At 34.3% G+C, this 19,315-nt stretch overlaps 1 protein-coding gene across 1 annotated transcript; it reads right to left on the reverse strand.

Annotated features, from left to right (window-relative positions):
- Nucleotides 1-1,630: 1,630 nt before the first annotated feature.
- Nucleotides 1,631-17,721, reverse strand: LOC149798256 (uncharacterized). Its single transcript, XM_089963389.1, has 3 exons — nucleotides 17,529-17,721; nucleotides 13,703-13,864; nucleotides 1,631-12,580 (listed from the first exon to the last, which is right to left on the reverse strand). Exons 1-3 carry the CDS (start codon nucleotides 17,648-17,650, stop codon nucleotides 7,363-7,365), a joined length of 5,502 nt encoding a protein of 1,833 aa, XP_089819515.1. The 5' UTR covers nucleotides 17,651-17,721; the 3' UTR covers nucleotides 1,631-7,362.
- Between the last annotated feature and the right edge of the window lie 1,594 nt (nucleotides 17,722-19,315).

Consider the following 19,315-nt stretch of genomic DNA (forward strand, 5'->3'; position numbering starts at 1 on the left):
TTTAAATGTGTCATTATGTCTGTCAGAAAATCAGCTTCAACAGCCAGTCCTCATCATTCAATTCTGGAAAATTTTGTTCTTTTTCATCAAGAAACACCTTAATTGCTTCCAGACAAGAAAAATTCTTTTCAAGACTTTACCTTGACTAAGCCAGCGAACATTACTGTACAACAGGAGATCTGCATATTCACTCTCAATTTATTGTAGAAGAGACTTGAATTGCCTGTGAATCAATGAAGAGCGGGAAACTATAAAGATGACTATCTTAACAACAGTTGCCATCACATAGTACAAGTCCAATGATGAGATCTTTGCACACAAACTCTTCTGGTGTATAATGCAATGGAAGTTTAATAGTCGACGTCCAACATGATTCTCAAGAAGTATGATAAATCCTTTCTTTTTGCCAACCATTGCAGCAGCATCATCAGTTGTTACACAGAATAATTTATTCAACTCGATGTTCTGATTTTTGAAATAGCTTACGAATGCAGTCAGAATGTCCCCTGCTTTGGTTTTATCATGTAGAGCTAACAAGCAACACAACTGTTCATAAATACGATTATTTTACTAAATACAATAGCTTGATTTAATCCATTTGTTTGTTTAACTGTTAAATTTTCAGCCAAATCAGTTATGCGCCTCTCAGTTGATCTTGCAGAAGCTGGTATTTCTCGAATCCGAGACAGTATAGTTTCTTTATTTGGTAAATCACTGAACAGAATTTCAGCACTGCTCAAAAACGTTTCTTTGATGTACTCTCCATCTGTAAAAAATTTGCCTTTCGAAGCCACACACTGAGCAATTTTGTAACTACATTCAGTAGCCTTATTCTTCATTCCAACTGCTTGACTCAAAATACCAGTTTGTTTCTTGAAAGCAGAAATAGCCCTTTTGAAGGCTTCACTTTTCTCTTCAGAGGTTTTAAACTTGGATTGCTGTTTGGTTTCATAGTGTCTTTGTACACTAGACATACAATACACAACACTTTCACAACAGAAAGCACAAACAGCACAATCCTTTTGTTGGATAAATCCATATTCTATTGTCCAATTTTCTTGAAATGGGCATTGATCAAGTTTTTGCCTTTTTTGGCCATTTTAGGGGTACTGTATTTAATACAAGAACATAAGAAATAGCAATAAAACTATAAATGTTTAACACGTTGGCCGCCACACTAATATAGCCTGCTGCTGACCAGTAAAGGCGGACATGTGGCGACACCTAGCTAATGCAAGAAATATTAAGAAAATGATATGGCGCCGTCTAGTGCATGCAGCAGCCATTATGCTGACGTACATTGTTTTGCCTTGCATTGAAAAAAATCTTTTTTTCCCCACTTATTACCTTTTTGGGGAGTCTTCCGCGTGCCATTGAAAATCGCTCTGTGTCCCAAGTCTGGCACGCGTGCCGTAGGTTGCCGACCCCTGCTCTAGAGAAGTATAAGCTTAATACTACTGTTATAAGTGGCAAAAAACTGTAATCTGTATATTATATACCATAAGTACAGGAAACTGATTAAAAAATATACACTTAATTTGCTACTAACCTAGATCTGTAACTGGTTAAAATTCTTATCGCAAATGGGCAAAGTCCATGTGGATTAATACCAGAATACAAACACAGAACATATTGACTAATTATTTATATACAATACTCATTTCAACTATATTGGCAAATTATTTATATACAATACTTATTTTAACTATATTGGCAAATTATTTATATACAATACTTATTTTAACTATAATGGCAAATTATTTATATAAAATACTCATTTTAACTATATTGGCAAATTATTTATATACAATACTCATTTTGACTAGTCTACGTGTCTAACTTTGGCTGAAGTCAAGTTTATAAATTCTGCCACGAGCATGATGATGTGTTCAGTCTGAGTGCTGTATTACATCACTCTTGTATTCTTTTTAAATGTGTAAAGTGCTATTGATGTCCTTTTTCTGATCCAGTATATAATGAAAATGTGGGACAAATCTTCAAATTGAAGAAATGCGTTTTCTTGGAAATCTATAACAAATAAACTCTCACACTATTCTTATGCAGCAGTCTTTTTGTTTTTACAGTATTCTCTGATTTATATTATGTGTGGCATTAACGCGAAGCTAATAAAAATAACAACTTTGTACTGCTTTATTTTAATTTTTTTAATGTACCTGAAAAATGTATTACATATAGAGGCAAACAGAAGATGTAACTAGGTGAAAAAAGTGTAATGATTATGCAAAAAGCATAATGGTTGGAATGTATGTTATCTGCATGTGTGATTTATATTTCCAGCTGTATGCTACACCCTATTTATCAATGATTTTATATCACCCACATCCACAAACATTGGTATGTGGAGATATCTGAGTGAAAGCAATTAAACTATAGCAAAACCAGGTTATTGTGACCTAATTTGCATGCTTGAGTAACTGTTTGCCTTGTCATCTGTTTGTTCATTACACTCTCAATATCCTGGACCCTATTAAACCAACTCATTGCAACCACACCAAAACTAGCTCAGTATGACGTAATTTACAAATTTAAATGACATTTCCAGCTTTGTTACACTGCCATCATCTTGGACCCTATTTACTTATGCTCACAAAAATTGTTAATTTGATACATCTTGATGACAGTAACTCAATTTTACTACTACTAGGTATGTTGCATGTAATTTTCATGCTTGGGTGCCTTTTGCATTTTCGTCTATTCACTTGCTATACAATCAATATTCTGGTTCTAATTTGACCAACACTCATGAAAACTGGTAAGTAGATACATGTCAACTAAAGCAACACAGACATACTAAAACCAGGCCTGAAAGCAATGCTCAAGCAACTATTGTATTTTCAGCTGTCCCATCAATACACCAACCCAAAACTTATACCATATGTCATCTACACTCATGAAAATAACATGTGGATACATCTTGTATCAACTTTATCAAAGCCAGGACAATTTAATCTGATTTTCAGGCTTGTGTGACTGTTGTATTTTCTTTTGTCCATTCATTATACCCTCAATATCCTAGAACCTTTTTTGTCTACACTCATAATAACTAAGGCGATGCATCTGCATCTCAAAGTAACTCAGCCATTAAAAACTAGGCCAGTTTGACCCAATTTTATGCCTTAACTTTCCATTTCTTACACACTCAATATCTTGGACCCTATTCATCAACATGCATGGAAATTGGTATTTGACTGAATCAAGATATGAGGTTATAGTGACCTGGCTTTGGATTGTTTAATTAGGTCTTGGATTTTGAGTGTATAACAAAAAGATAGCCGAATAAAGTTATATATAAAAAAGACACTCAAGCATAAAAGTTAGGTCAATGTAACACAGCTTTGATATAGTAGGCATGCTCACCTTGATATACATTCACACTGCAATTTTCTTATGTGAAATAAGGTCCAATATATTGAACATGTAATGATTTGGTTTGTCACAGCAACATTATTAAATTATTTAGTACTGATGTGACTGAGTCAAGTGCCACTGGTAGGATTTGAACCTGCACTCTTTCTGGCACACTAACCACTGTTATGACAGCTCCTTAGAGTGTAATTAAACATCTAGCTAAAATTAATAGTAAGCAAGTGTAAATATATGATGACAGAACTCTAGCATTGCATGGCTGCACTATGATGGATCAGCATATCAATTTTCATAATTGAAATCAAAACAGTATCAAAAGTATTGAGGGTGTAACATATGGAAAGCTGAAAAGTCACCAAAGCAATTAAAACGAGTTAAAGTGACCAACATTTAGTATGGTTGAGTTACTTCATCCAGATGTATCTATATACCAATTTACATGTACAGGTGAAACCTGACATTAACACATTTCACTCATTCAAGATCTTAATAATAATTCTGAATGCCGTATTTGATTGAAATCAAACAATCAACTGCAAAGTAATGCTGCATATATCAAAGTAAGGAGGGCAATCAGGGGCCATAACTCCTGTACATGATATCACAGAATGCTAGAAATCAAACTCATTCAAGGTCCTATCAATATTAGGGTGCATTTTATATCTGGTTGAAATCCAGCAATCCTTAGTGAAATTATGCTGCATAAACCAAATTATAAGGACAGGCAAAGAGTTGCTATAACTCTTCTAAATGGAAAACAGGAAATTGATTTCAGTGAAGGTCTCATCAATATAAAGCAAATTACTGAATTTGACAACTTGAGGTAAAGCTATGATACAGAAATCAAAGCTGGCAGGGCTGGCAAGCAGGGAGTAAAACTCCTATAAATAAAACTGTGGAACACTAAAATTCTAACTAATTCAAGGTTTCATAAACATTATTGCCAGGTGCCATATATGGTTCAATGTCAGAAAACCTTGCTTAAAATATGCTATTGAAATTAAAATTAGGAGAAGTTATCAGAGGCACAAGTCCTGCAGATCTGAAGTCATGGAATATTGAGTCTTATCACCATAAAGCTGAATGACAAATCTGGCAGCTGCAGAAATGAAAGGAATATGGGCATTCAGGGGCCATAACTCTGAAGCAGAATTCATTCAAGGTCTCATTAACATAAAACCATATACCAAAATTAGTTGAAATCGAACAAACCATGGTAAAGACATGCTGTGGAAACCAAATTCTGGAGGACTGGCTATCAGACAGCATAACTCCTTTTAATGGTGTCATGGAATGCTGAAAAGCTGAAAATCCAAGTCAGGATATCAGGCAACTCCTCTGAATGATGAAAGAAAAGGCTGAAAACTGAAATATTGTCAAGTCTTGTTAATATAAGGTTGCATACTTAAACTGGTTAAATTCCAAAGTTACATTGCAGAAAACAAATAACTGAAAGCTAGATGGATGGACAGACTGACAGATGGACAAAGTGTTTACTATAGGACTCTTCCAAAGTTGTTAAGCAGGACCCCCATAAATAATAAAACAGATCCCAAAGATCATTAAAATCCTTATAAAAAAAAAACTTTTGACAGTTTCCAAAAACGGTCATTAATTTAATTATGAAATTAGTAACCAATACCAAATGAATAAAAAATCTAAAAAATATTAAATTATAATCAATACTATATTCAAGCATGATGGTATAAAATGAATTTGATGGGTACCTACGAACTGAACATTATTCTCTGACTGATGTAAAACAATTCAAGGAACAAGTCAAAGTTGAACTGTAACACATTATCTTCTACAGTGTCCAGAACACATATAGGTATGCAAATGACAATATCTGCTTTACTTTCATTATGCACACAAAAATCTAGTCACAACTCCAATATTTCAACCAGTACTCAGATCAAATGATGAAAATCTACACAATATGCTAAAAAAATTAAAAAATTCCTTCACATCCATATACAGAAAATTTCTATCTGTGGAAGCGATGGAATTATATAAGTACCACACTAGTAACTGAAAAGATCAGTTACATATCTAAATATTTTAACACACAAGTTCATGTGTACAAATATTGTGCCAAAACTGCAAGTACCTTTGCAAGTAGTGTGAAAACCTGGTCTTCAATCAAGACCTGCTAACCCTAACAATATCACCTCAGTAAGGCAGTTGATCTTTTCTGTAAGTTTGATCAGTTTTCAATAAGGTGTAACAAAATATTATGACATGCTCTTTTGAAGCTGGAAAACGCGTATTTAAAAAGTTTGGTATTCCAAACTGATGTGTTGGTGGCAAACAGTATGTTCAACTGAAAAGTTTGTAAGGTACACATAGACCTTGTTACCTTACTGCACAAACTTTAGTTCCAAACCCTATGCAGCTTAATGGCTTGCTGCTATCTCTCAGCTTGACATAATTGTTGGAATTTTTTTCTTCATTTCACAGAATGATAGCAATTGTATCTCACGCCATCTTACATACTCAAATCAACACATGATTTCCAATAAACGTAAGTATGTTCCTTCCTGCTTTCATTCAGAACAATCTGAATATTCCATTTTATTCTTCTTACTGATTATTAAAACTTTTTAAAAGTTAATTTTTTCCTTTCGCCTTTAACATGTCTCAGTAACTGCATGCCATTTAGGGGACAATCTACAGATGTTATGAACTTCTGAGATATTGGTGAGTGTAAGGTAAAGTTGTTTACGTTTGCAACATACACAGTGGAGAAAAGGTTGATCTAACGCTGCTAATTTCATGTATTGTGGTAGAAATCTCTTGGATATTGTACTCGTAGAAATTGTACATGATCTAAGCACACATTTAACTGAAATGATTGCTCCTTTGTGCTAAAAAAATCAGCATGAATTAGTCTAAAGTACACCATCTTTAGCAGTTATTAAAATGGGGAAACAAATTTTGCCAGACTAGAAAAAAAACAGCTTCTGAAAGATGCAATGAGTAAAACACTAACTTTTACTGATCAACATGTTGAAAATGAAAATGGCTTGTAGGGTTAGGGTTTTGGTTTGGTGCTTTACAACATAGTAACACAAGCAGGTTATTTTGTGTAAAGGCAACAGGAGCAAAGTGCCATGCCCAAGGACACACCAAGGCAGCTGACCCAGGCTTGTACAATGGTAGAATTCAAACCACCCTTTCAGCTTTTGAGGTCGGCACACCACCAAATCACTTTGAGGATTCAGGTATCAGGTAATACTATATCAAACAGGATCAAAGGGATGAATGTGAGATACTGATAATCATGTTTTTTGTTTTATAAACACAATCCAGTACCAATAGCTCTCTAAATACCTGTAATCTTAATTATATAATTGGTAAGTCTTTTCTTTTCTTAATATCTTAACTGAGAACTGATTATAAAATTCAAAAATATTAGAGAAAAATATATAAGCATTTACCTTTGATGAGTATTTCTACTGGAATGATTGTGAATTATGTGCTACATAATAATATCAAACAATACCAAAAGGAGGTAACCACTCTGGCTTATCATTCCTTTCAGGCTCACAATCTGAGTTATGTCCCCTTACAAGGTCAAAAGACCTTTAGAATCGACTACATAAATAGCAATATTAGAAGAAACACAAACTATTCTTAGTAATGGACAGTAGATGGCTATCAGAGATGAAATACCTCCAAACCAAAAACATCACAAGCCAAAAAAAAATTTCCTCTGCAAGTGGAGCAGAAAACATGAAATATGAATAAGAATAGGTTATGCAATCAAAACAGAATCTGTATTTAGATTGCAATGATGAATAGATTTTTTTTCTCAATAAAAAGTCAAATTATGCAATAGACTTTAACAGTATCATTCCCAAATCATACACATGATTAATCTTTTAAATAATACATAATACCAACAACCTGATTGTAACGACAACTGCACTCAGTTCTTAAAAAAGGAAAAGTAAGCAATATTACAGTAATTATTTAAGAAAACAAATTTTTGCAAAGATCATCTTGTGTGGATTGCATATTGTTACTATGAAGTGAAGATTTCTGATGCAGTTTAGGAATGTCAATTTCCCAATCTGAGGGTGGACTAGGGCTGAACAGGTCAGGTGACACCTCACTGGTCACAGCCTGTGGGGAAATAACCCACTCTAGACTATTCAAATGATCTGGACTGGCACAAGGCTTATTTTCTACAACTGATGAAGTCCTTGTTTTGAAGGACTTCTTTTGCCTTAGGCATTCAGATGAAAACTGATCATGTGATCCAATACTTTCATCTGAGAATAGACAAGGTGTTTCAATTGGTACATTTATCACATCTTTCAACACATCACAATTGCTTTGCTGTAAAAATTGTAGTTTTCCCATTAAATGTTTGGATTTTTCTAACTTAATACTTGAATACTGATGTTTCATTTGTGATTCTTTCCTCATTCTTTTGCTATAACTTGCCTGTGTCTCAACAGGTCTGTCATCTGATGGCATATTTTCCTTTCCTGTAACAGACACTGCACATGGAGTTCCTGGAATCAGTAAGTCATCTGTGGATGTTTCTGACAGAACTATGACTGGAGTTCTAGGAACTTCAAAACTGTCTGAATTAAAGAGGTCTTGTGATCCAATGGGTGAACCAGTGGATGATGATACTTTGTCTTTGTCTTTTCCAATCCAATTCCCCTTTGCTGTTTTGAGACATGATTTCAGTGTCATAGGATTGGCATCTGGTCTCTGAACAGGACTAGCAGTGAGCTTCATTTTCATATCGATGATTTGTATAGTGCTAACCCTCCTCAAACGGCTGTGAAATGTCACCTTCTTGGCCTGAGGTTTGGAACCTTTTTCCAATAAGTCTGCTGAGCTAGAATTGCTACCATTAAAAGTACATTCACTAATAATCATGCTCTCCGCACAAATATTTTCTAGGTTACCTGGGGTGCTGGAAAAATTAGCTGTTTTATCCGTCGGGCTGGACCATTTCCTTGAATTATCTGAACCACTGGTTTCACTTCCTTTCCCATTAGTTGCTAATTTCATACCTTTTGTGTTCTTAGGTATCATGGAACTACTTGTTGCTTCATTTGTAGTACTGGGTGAGGTTAATGAATTGTCAAAATCAGGTTGCAAATTACCTGTGTTTACCAGGCAAACAACTTTGTTGACAGTCCTGGGTCCTTTTTTAACCTCATTTGAAGTTGAGAATAAACTGTTGGATTTCCTTGACAACTCCTCTGAATTTTCGTATTTGTCTAGTCTGTGCAACATCTCTTTCATTTTGTTTGTGCTAGTTGATTTATCTCCTACAAAGACAGAGGCACAAGGTCCTTCGTTTGCTTTTCCTATTTTGGCTAAGCTTCTACTTTTTACATTAGATGGACATGAATTTCCCTTTATTCCACAGTCAATGGTTGTCCCAGTCTCTATCATATATGCTGTTTTAATAGAATCTTCTTTACATGATGAAGAGAAATAGTCCTCTGTGAGAAATAGGTCAATGTCACTTGATAAATCCTCATCCAATTCTGACCATTCTCGTATCTGATGATTTGGAGGAACTGTTGACATACCACTGACAATGCATGAAACAGCTGATTTCTTTGGATTGCTGTTGGTCAAAACAGTTGGTGTAGAACAATTTCCAGCTGGAGAAAATGGCAAGGAAGTAAACAGTGAAATATTACTGACATTGTCAACTTGTTCATTATGTCCAAAAGGAGAATCACGCATAGATATTCCAGAACTGTTGAACAGATCCTGAGATCCACCATAAGAGTTTCTTGATTCTTTTATATCCATTCGACTTTCGAGAGATGAGTGATTAAATACTGCACCTTGGCTTGTACCCTGGGCCTGTCTGCTCAGATGTGGTGCATATGAAGTTTCAATATCTGTACAGGTTTCGAATGCTGTAGCCAAAGTTTCACTTCCTTGCTGAACTTCACTGAGGCATTTACTCTCAGATAAATCATTTCCTTTAATGGAATAATACTTTGGGTCCAATTTAATATCATCAGAAAGTGTATCAAAACTAGAACTATGTGATAAATCATAATTATAATGATTCAAGGATCCTTTCTTTGATACTGAGTTATTATTATCCTCTAATGACTGCTTCCTTTTCACATTATTGGCTTGTGACAGTATGTGAAGGTTGATAGAGCTTGCTCTATCTTGGAAGACATCAGAATTTTCCAAAAATGCTTCCAACGAATCTGAAAATATCTCTGGGTTATCACTTGCTAAATGCTTTGTTATGTCTAAATTAGCTTCCTTCCATTTTTCAGCATCTGACTCTTTTACTGACACTAAATCTGAGGACATATATTTGTTTTCAATATTTAAAGATTCATTAGGTTTTAAAGTTTTCCCATTTCTAAGACTAACTTCTTGATTCCTTCTCTTTGAAAATGTGCTACTGTGTGTTAGATCTGTCCATTGTTTGCTATTCGGCAGCCCTTCTTCACAAATACACGTGTCTAGAGCTAAACACTCCATGTCCTGACAGTCAGCTGTACTAGACTCTGAAATTGTTTCTTCTTGATTCCTAACATTTCCTTTGTCATCTTTGTAACCTGGACTAAATGAAAGTTCTGAAAATGATTCAAGAAAAGCATAAATATCTTCAGATTCTGGCATATCAACAATGATACCACCAGGGATGTCCTCGTCACTTTCTTTTGTTCCACTCTGACTGTGTGTAGGCACTTTGGACTGTTTTCTTTCAGATGAACTCTGCTGAATGATTTTTAATCTATCAAAGTTGTTATTATCTTCAGAAATTGGTTTTTCTTTCTTACTATTTGGCAAATTACTACACACACTGTTTTTCTCATTTCTGGTCCTAATGGCAGGATGATTATCCACTTTACTTTCAATTAAAAGATCAGTCATCATTTTCATCCTTTCAGAAGTAGTTCCTTCCATTTCTTTGTCCAATATGCATGTATTCTTGCTAGCACTTTCCTTTTTGGTAAAGTCTGGACTATGAGGCTGCACTTGTATTGATGAATCAGACACTGATACTTCCAAAATCAAATCATCCATCTGTGAAGAAAGAAATGATTCCCTACCCTCAGATTCTGGCATGTTCAGCTGAGTATTACCAATGGCTCCTGCTTGTGACAATACTGGAGAATGAAAGTTTTTTCCCCCAGGACTGAGAACACAATCTGAGTTTGGTGTGAATTCACTTCCTTTACGTGTCATGTGTGAGGCTGGTCTTAAAGTTGGACCCTGATCTGAAGCCTTCTGATTATCACAGGGCAAATAAGTTGAGGAATTACATTCTACTTTGTGAGATCCGAAACTTGTATTCATCAGTGATTCAACTGAGCTCTTTGAATTTGACTGTTTCCACCTCTCTGTGCTATTTTTCTTTGAGATTTGCTTCTTTTTATGTACATTAGTTCCACATTTTGAGTTTTTCTGAAGCCCAACTGATGATTGGCTGGAAGCTACATCTGATTCACAGCTATGTCTTGAACTGTTTGAGACCTGTCTTGAGGATGAATCTGTAGTGGATCTGGGACCTTCTTTCAGTATTTCTTGATCATTCTCTCTAGGTATGACTGGAGACTGATCCTTCTTTAACTGTCTATTCCTAGGTAAAGCATGATCCTCCCTCAAGGACTGCCTAATTTTTGACTGTCTTGTAGTGATCTGATTGGTTTCTAATTGTCTTCTTTTTAATTGAACTCTTTTAGATGTACTCTCTTTGACTGGAAATTGCTCATTCTTTGCACAACTATTTCTCAACTGGCTGGATTCTGTCACAGTCTGTTGTATTGCCATGTGGCCATCCTTTGACATGTCGGACTTGGTTAACTTAGAATAACTTCGTGACCGAGTCTCAACTGAATTAGATGTTTTGCTTGAGTTTACAATAGAACCTTTCACATTTACTAAATCATTGCTTACATTAGCCTGAGTGCCAGACTCATCTCTCATTAATGAATTTTGTCTGGGGTAAGTCTCTTTGATATCTGTTTCTTGCTCCTTTCTGGATACATTCATGTTATCCATAGCTATAAGCAGTAGACTGTCAGATGAAGATGAAAGAGATTCAATATCTAATCCTACATTTGACTGTTTTAAACTTGATTTCATACTTGTTTTTTCTACTATATCATCTCTGATAACATCAGCACAAACTTTTTTCTCTAATCTAGAAACCACATCACTTGCATCATGTTCAGCGTCCTCTTTTTCTGAATTTAGCTGCTGCTTGTATAAATAGCCTGTTTGTTGAAGCTGAAGTGAATTCTCTGACTTAGAAAGACACCTGTTTAATCCAGACTCTTCATAATGCTCTTCCAGTTTTAATCTATTTCTTGTGTCCTTTAGACATGTGCCTGGATTCATACTTGATTCTATTTTTGATGTAAGTGTCATCTTTTCTGATGACTCACTACAACTAGTCTTGCACATATGACTTCTCAATTTCATGATAGATGCATTGTGTGTACCTGGAATTTTGTTCATATCAAAGTCAGCACTGGTAAGATGATCAAATGGATCTGGGACAGAAGGCACATACTCTGATATATTTTCATAATTACACATTCCTGGTGACTCCACAGAGGGTGATGACCAGCTTCCATTTCCATCACTTCCTAAAGAATAATTCAGGCCTTCAGAATTTCTACTTCTGCTTTTCTGAGAAAATGGTCCGATCTTTTTTCCTGTATCTATGGATTTGGTTGTTGACGACTGATTAATTGTTTCATCCAATTCAAAACTAAAAACAACTTGAGACTGCTTTGTGAAAATTGATGAGGAATCATACTTTTCAGACTTACTTCCTTGAGACTTGGAAAAAACGGCTGGATCTTCAGATTTATCTGGACATGGTTTGTCACAGTTTGTCCTTTGCAACACTTCAGAAGATAAAGATAGATTCTGTGAATTGTATGCCAGTAAAACCTTGACATAGTCACAAACTGTTGGCATATTTACATTGCACGATGGTAACATCTGATAGGCAATAATATCAGAGGGATCCAACTGAGAAGAAAATTGACTGTGTCTCTGTTGTGTATCTGTTTTGTTGGTAAACACATTTCTCAACCTTGCAGTTCCAGAACCAGCATGAATTTTTAAACCAAAATAAAAATGTTGACCTACAAAAGCATAACTCAATGCTTCATGCAGCAGGAAATCTTTGTCTATGTCAGGTCTGTTCAATGATGTGAATCTCCTGTAAGAGAATTTAGAAACCACATGTTAGAAGAAATTTGAACATTGAATTTTCAAGTATGATTGGCTAGGTGGTTTTGGATTGGCTTGGAACATTAATTTTGTACCTTTCATCTGACAATCAAAGTAACTACAATATTCTCAAATTGTATTTATTTTTAGAGTTAATACTTTTTTGAAGCTTGAGAGGGGGCTTCAATAATCATATCATATTTCTGGAAGTTTAGTGAATATATGCCAGCACATATCATTCATTCAACATTACAACCTTCCAGTCAAATGACTTTACTCTGTGGTTCCATGTTACTCAAATTCTGTTCTCACCTCTGGATACTGTCTTTTGCAACTACAGGCAAAAAGTTTTATAAGAGCTGTCATTTCTATCTGCCTAAATCATTCAGATCAACAACTGCAAATAAAGTGGGATCTAGTCACTTTCCTCATCGTATTCATTCACAAAATAAATTGATTAAATGACATTCCTTGAATAAAAAAGCAATCAATTTCATAATAATTGGAATCTGTATTATTTGATCCTTGCATACTATATATACTTATTTGCCATTGCATAATGCATTGACTGATCAAGGTCTATGTTGTTTGTTCAAGAGATCATTCCTAATAAACTACATAGACCCAGATCTGCAGTGCATGATATAATTGCAGATCTGGGTTTATGCAGCTTGCAGGTGGATCTGAACTATAAGCTAGAATATACAGTACACTAAGATGAATGGACTTACCCCTATCACAATGCTATTCTGGTGTGAGAAAGATATTTTGCTGGTAGTTACAATTTCATGTAGCTGGATAGGACTCCCAGTAATTACTAGTAACTTTAATTTGTCTGACATATTGTCACATAATGTTCTGGTTTTCTGATTAGCAATAAATTACAATGTTTTAAACAATCAGATGAAATGATCTGATTTACTGTTATAATACCCTTTCACTATGCTAGAACCAATTTATGTTGAAAAAATAACAGTGGAGAATAGCTTCAAAAAGAATTATTATGCACACAATATTTATTCCATGATTTTTCTCTTTGGGACTGCAAAAATATGTATAAAATGTTGGGCAATTTTTAAGCAGTAATTGATGGTAGTGATTTAGGACATACCGATGGAAATCTGTGGCGCAAGTTCCAAAGAAAGTATCTAGGGTTTTGCCAAATATGGTCAAATTATCTATATCTGTGTCATCTGCCACTGTTAGAGCCAGACGGTATCTCTTGGGAACTTCACATCCATGACAGTAATATCTGCACTTCAGACAATGCCAGCTGAAAAAAGTAAAATCGATATGTAATGAATGCTGACAAATAGCACTTTTTATAAAAAAACAAACTTTTTTTAAGCCATTTATCAAAAAGGGAATCACCATGACAGACTGATAATATCACCTTTGAGATATGATTTTTCAAAGATGTAATTTCTAAATCAAACCTTCTACAAATGTCAAAACAATCCTTTTCCTATACATGGGAAGAGTTAACATTTTCACAGAAGATTTTATAAAACTTTCTAAGTATCCACAAATTCTGGTATTAGAAAAAGATATACAACCATATTGCTGCAAGATTGTTAGCACTCTCCACACAAAAGAATTCCAAGATCCAAAAATTAAAAAATGGTCTGAAAATCTAATCAGGTCACCTAGATATGCACATAAACATTTATAACAAATTCCATTTTTCCACATCAAACGATTATTGCAGATTTGTATCAAGAAGCCTATCGTAAAAACATACTGATCCAAATGTTCAAATATTTGTGAAAAATTTAAAAACAGCTATATTGATCTGAAAATTGAATCAGGTCAACCAGTTATATGCATACAAAATTTAATTTGTCTCTCAAGAGCTTTTGGATTAATCATCCTAATAAGCACTTTGTTATAATGGTCTTAAACAGCTTGAGATACTATGTCTATCTATTCACATAAGAGTCAACTCGAAGCATTTTGTTATAATGGTCTTAAACAGCTTGAGATACTATGTCTATTTACATAAGAGTCAACTCAAAGCATTTTGTTATAATGGTCTTAAACAGCTTGAGATACTATGTCTATTTACATAAGAGTCAACTCAAAGCATTTTGTTATAATGGTCTTAAACAGCTTGAGATACTATGTCTATTTACATAAGAGTCAACTCAAAGCATTTTGTTATAATGGTCTTAAACAGCTTGAGATACTATGTCTATTTACATAAGAGTCAACTCAAAGCATTTTGTTATAATGGTCTTAAACAGCTTGAGATACTATGTCTATTCACATAAGAGTCAACTCAAAAACATGTGATTGTGTGACTCATACTAATTTTTAAAAATTTAGTGAAAAATAAACTCTAAAAGCAAAAATAACACATCATACATTCAAGCCTTAGTTTTATTTGTTCATGAAATGACTCCAATTTTCTAAAAATTATCCCTTTTTTTAAATGGAGGGAGAAACACACACACTCACACCCTGAATAATTCTCAGCTCTTGAACAGAGAGTGTTGTATGCAGTCAAAACCAGCAAATATAATTTTTAATGCTTCCAAGTACACAATTTAATATTAAGTACTTAATCCAATGTTGCCAGTAGATTCCTCCTTTCATAAACACACTCTATGTTGTATGATGATGCATTTAATCAATATAAACTTTGTTGTTGGTTTATAGCACACTGAATTAGTCTTGGTCAGTAAAACACTTGGCATATTCATAAAGGCATGATTAACATTTTGATGATTAAAACTCAGTCTCGTAGCATATGCTATAGAGTATTTACATAAAAAAAAGACTATCAAATTATCTAAGAACAATAAGTTCCAAAACAGGAAGTCAAATACCCAATTTATTACATATATATATGTGTGTGTGTGTGTGTGTGTAAACGGACAGATGCAAAATGCAGTGAAGGCATGAAAATATGAAGCAAAAATTATTTTGCATTACAAGTATTTCCTCAAAATCTCAAATTTAGGCAAGCAGATATTATAAATATTTGTATAGCCTGCCACAATGCTGATGGACACATGAAGGTAAAACAAAGATACCTTAGTCTAGAAAACAGCTGACTGATGCGTAAAGGTAAGTCAAGGATGCCTTAGTCTAGAAAATTGAAGATTTTCCTTAGCATTTACTCAGTGTATGATGGAAGAGCCTGAAATAGAATACCAGACTTTGAATGTCTATTGTCATTTCTACTGCAGTCTTCTATGAAAGACTGAATACATCTTCTTTGAAGGGTGTCTGATTTGGTCTGATGAAACCAAATGGGGTTCAATGATAGAGGTGGATTCTTGAAAGTAAGTAACCATCTTTTAATGCTCTTTTAACAAATATCCATATTTTCATTTATATTGTGTGTTTGACCTTTGTCCATGATTGAGTTCAGGGTTTTTGAGTATCTGATTTTTGTTGTGTTTGTAAGTTATATATAAATTATTTATTAATTTGAATTCAAGGTCTAGCCTTATTTACAAACTTAAAATGTTTTGTAAGTGAAGTTGAGACCAACATTTAGGGAATTTTATTGTCTTAGATTTTTATATAAGATTGTGGTAAACAAAATTGTTCATTCTCATTTTAAATTTAGTCCGTAGAATCATTTCTGTGGTGCTCAGATATAAGTTAAGAGGAATCATTTATTTAATTATTCATTGGAATTACAAAATCCTCATAGACCTTTTGGATTAAACCACTATTTTGGCATTATTTTCAATTCATTCAAAGACATTCTTGGTTATAATCTTTTAATGTGCAAAAGAACAACATAAGCTTTTCTTATTTCTAAAATAAATATAATACAGTTTCAAGAATGCGTCATACATTTTATTTTACCTTGCAGCATCCTTTAATGTTTATTGTGATATTATGCCAATATTAGTCAACTTAATTACCAAGAGTATATTCTTATGGAATTATTATTATAAACTTACAGATAAATTTACCAAGTGATGGTTCATTGCTTTTACTTGTACTTCAAGACATCATAAGATCACAATAAATAAAATGATAAAACAAAGATGGTTGGATTTCTCAAAACTGGCATTACTTTTCATTTGCGATGATTACATGTACTGTACTGTAAAAAATTTACTAGATTCTACAGTTGTATAAGGCATGAATGACTTAACCTATCGGACACCTGGTGGGATTTAATTTTTTCTATCAGAATCCTTGAAATGCAGATCAAGGGTTTACCTCCAGGGTCCTTCCTTGGATTGAGACAGGCTAAATACTGTAGTTGCTCCAGCATATCCAGTGTCTATTACTTTGTCACAATATGCAAAGAAAGTGAAGTTTATTTGCTATTTCACACTCTCCCTTTCAAGCACGAATGCATTTGTACTTTGCGTACATTACTATCTCATGTCTTTTTTTACTTTCAATAAGTGATGTAAAACTGTTTGAAAATTGTTCAAGTTTTATTTATCTACTTTTGAGTTAACTAACTGAATATTTATGTTGGTAATAAAGTTTCAATCTATGTTTCTTCATTTCTAACTCCTCAATATTCAGACAGCTTTGTGGCCTGATTTGCATGACAACATTTTATGTCCTATCGAAGTTGACCATACCATAGCTGAAAATACAAGTTGCCCAAGCTTAAATATCAGGTTACATTGACCTTGTTTTGGTATAAATGAGTTGCTCTTCTTGATAAGCATCCACATACAATTACCAATTTTAATGAGTGCAAATATACAAAGATATACATGAATAAATGTGGAAAATGCTTTAAAATCCCAACTTAATTGGTGAGGAGATAAAAACTGATACCTATGAAAAAATCAATTGAAAGCATCAAACTACAGGTATCCTGAAATGGGCTTGCATCCCCATCCCAGGAGATCATACACTCTTGTCCCCATGGAAACCAAGACTGGCTCCAGCACTATAAAAAAATTAACGGTAGGCTCAGGACAAGATTAACTCAACAGTATATATTGTACCTGCTATTCGTGATATCAGAAAGCAACTTGCTATAGCAGTGTGGACAGCCCGGGTAGGTTACAACTGTACTTCTCACTGCTGTCACAACAGCTAGTACCAGGCATCTCTGCTGGGAGGTCATTCTGAGGACAGCCTCTGACAGTTTCAATTTTACAGCTGGCCCAACATGAGATCATTCTGTATAAAAATCCCTAAGTCTGAAAACAAAATGAAATGCAGCAATGCAAGTCAGCCCAATAAGACTTATAAATAGTGTTGCTAAACTTTTCCATTTACAATGTACTGATTGTACAGACAACAAAAGTGCATAGGTGTAGACATGTCCCTGATGTGGAAACAGAGCATCACAGTGAGAATGAATACAGTATTGAACACAGATAATAAATATCAATATGAAACAATTTATGTAATTAAACAAATGAAATTAAACAGCATTTCGTACCTCTTCTTACTGGTTCATGTATATCCTTCGACTTTAAAAAAAAAATTAGTTGTTACATCCCCAGAAATATATGTAGGATTTTGAAAATGAAATCCCAGGGTATCAATTATGCACAAATGGAAGGTCCTATATATGCACATTAAATGTTATGGACAAGAAACTAAAGACACTGGAAGACTGGAGACACTCTACAGAGAGAATTTACACCTGATTTTAACTGCTTACAGCACTAATTAAGTCCTTCAAGAGTTTGATGGGAGTGGTGCTGTTAAATCTATTTTGTAACACATGTGGTACATGTAATTCCTCCAGTTTTTGTTTTTGAACAAATGAAATATAAAGCAAAAATTTAAACAACACCTTACAAGAATACCATAAATGGAATATTATACTGTTACAGCCATCATATAGTTGATAAGCCCATTTGCAAGTGCTACAGTTGACTTGTGCGATTACTAGAGAAGGGGTCTCTATGACCTTATTCTTCAGTATGCAGTCTTGAACAACACTTAATGTGCTGAATGATTCTGCTGTTTTAACTAAACTGCCTGGCAGCCCCAGAATTTCATTTTGAAATATCCAAATCAAAAGTAAGTAACTCTTGCTTGCCGGAACATTTCCCTTATTCAATTTATATCTGTAACATATTCACGATAGTGTTACTGAACCAGAACTGAAATTCTACCTTCTTCAAAAGGTAGCCTGGCACTGTTTTAAAGTGCAATTAACTGGAATAAATCAGGCAGGGATCGTCCTGGGCTTCGCCAATGTCGCAAATTATGATTTTTTTTCCTTATTGGTGACGAAAATATCCCATCTGGCGATTTTTTTGGCGACAGACTTTTTGGTTATTTAATTTGTACATACAATCATGGATTTGGACTGGATACATTAAAAGGGAGAACGAAAGAAAGCCACAAACTTGACTAAGCAATGCATTGAAATCAATCTGTTACACAAACGATCCTTTGTTCGTATTGACAACCCCATCGTTACAGTGTATTTTTACATCATAATCTGCTATGCTGACATCTGGGCTGAGTACTGTATGCTGTGATACTGTCAGTCATGCTACCGAACTATACCTACAACTGACCGACTTCTGAAGATGCGAATAGAACAGATACAATTAATTGAATGGCTAATCCTTCTGTTGTTTTTGTTTTTTTTTACATATACCAAAATAATAGTTTTGCTGAACCTTCATAGAAAACTGATAACCTTTGAAGTACTGACTACTGTGTATAAATACAAAGCAAATGGAAAAAAATCTCAGTCACAATTATATCTGTCGCCAGTGCAGCATTTTACTCATTGATCTTTTCCTTTTGCCATCAATCCATG

The sequence above is a fragment of the Sinohyriopsis cumingii genome, chromosome 6 (genome assembly GCF_028554795.1).
Source record: "Sinohyriopsis cumingii isolate HCF-2022 chromosome 6, ASM2855479v2, whole genome shotgun sequence".
NCBI classification, from domain to species: domain Eukaryota; kingdom Metazoa; phylum Mollusca; class Bivalvia; order Unionida; family Unionidae; genus Sinohyriopsis; species Sinohyriopsis cumingii.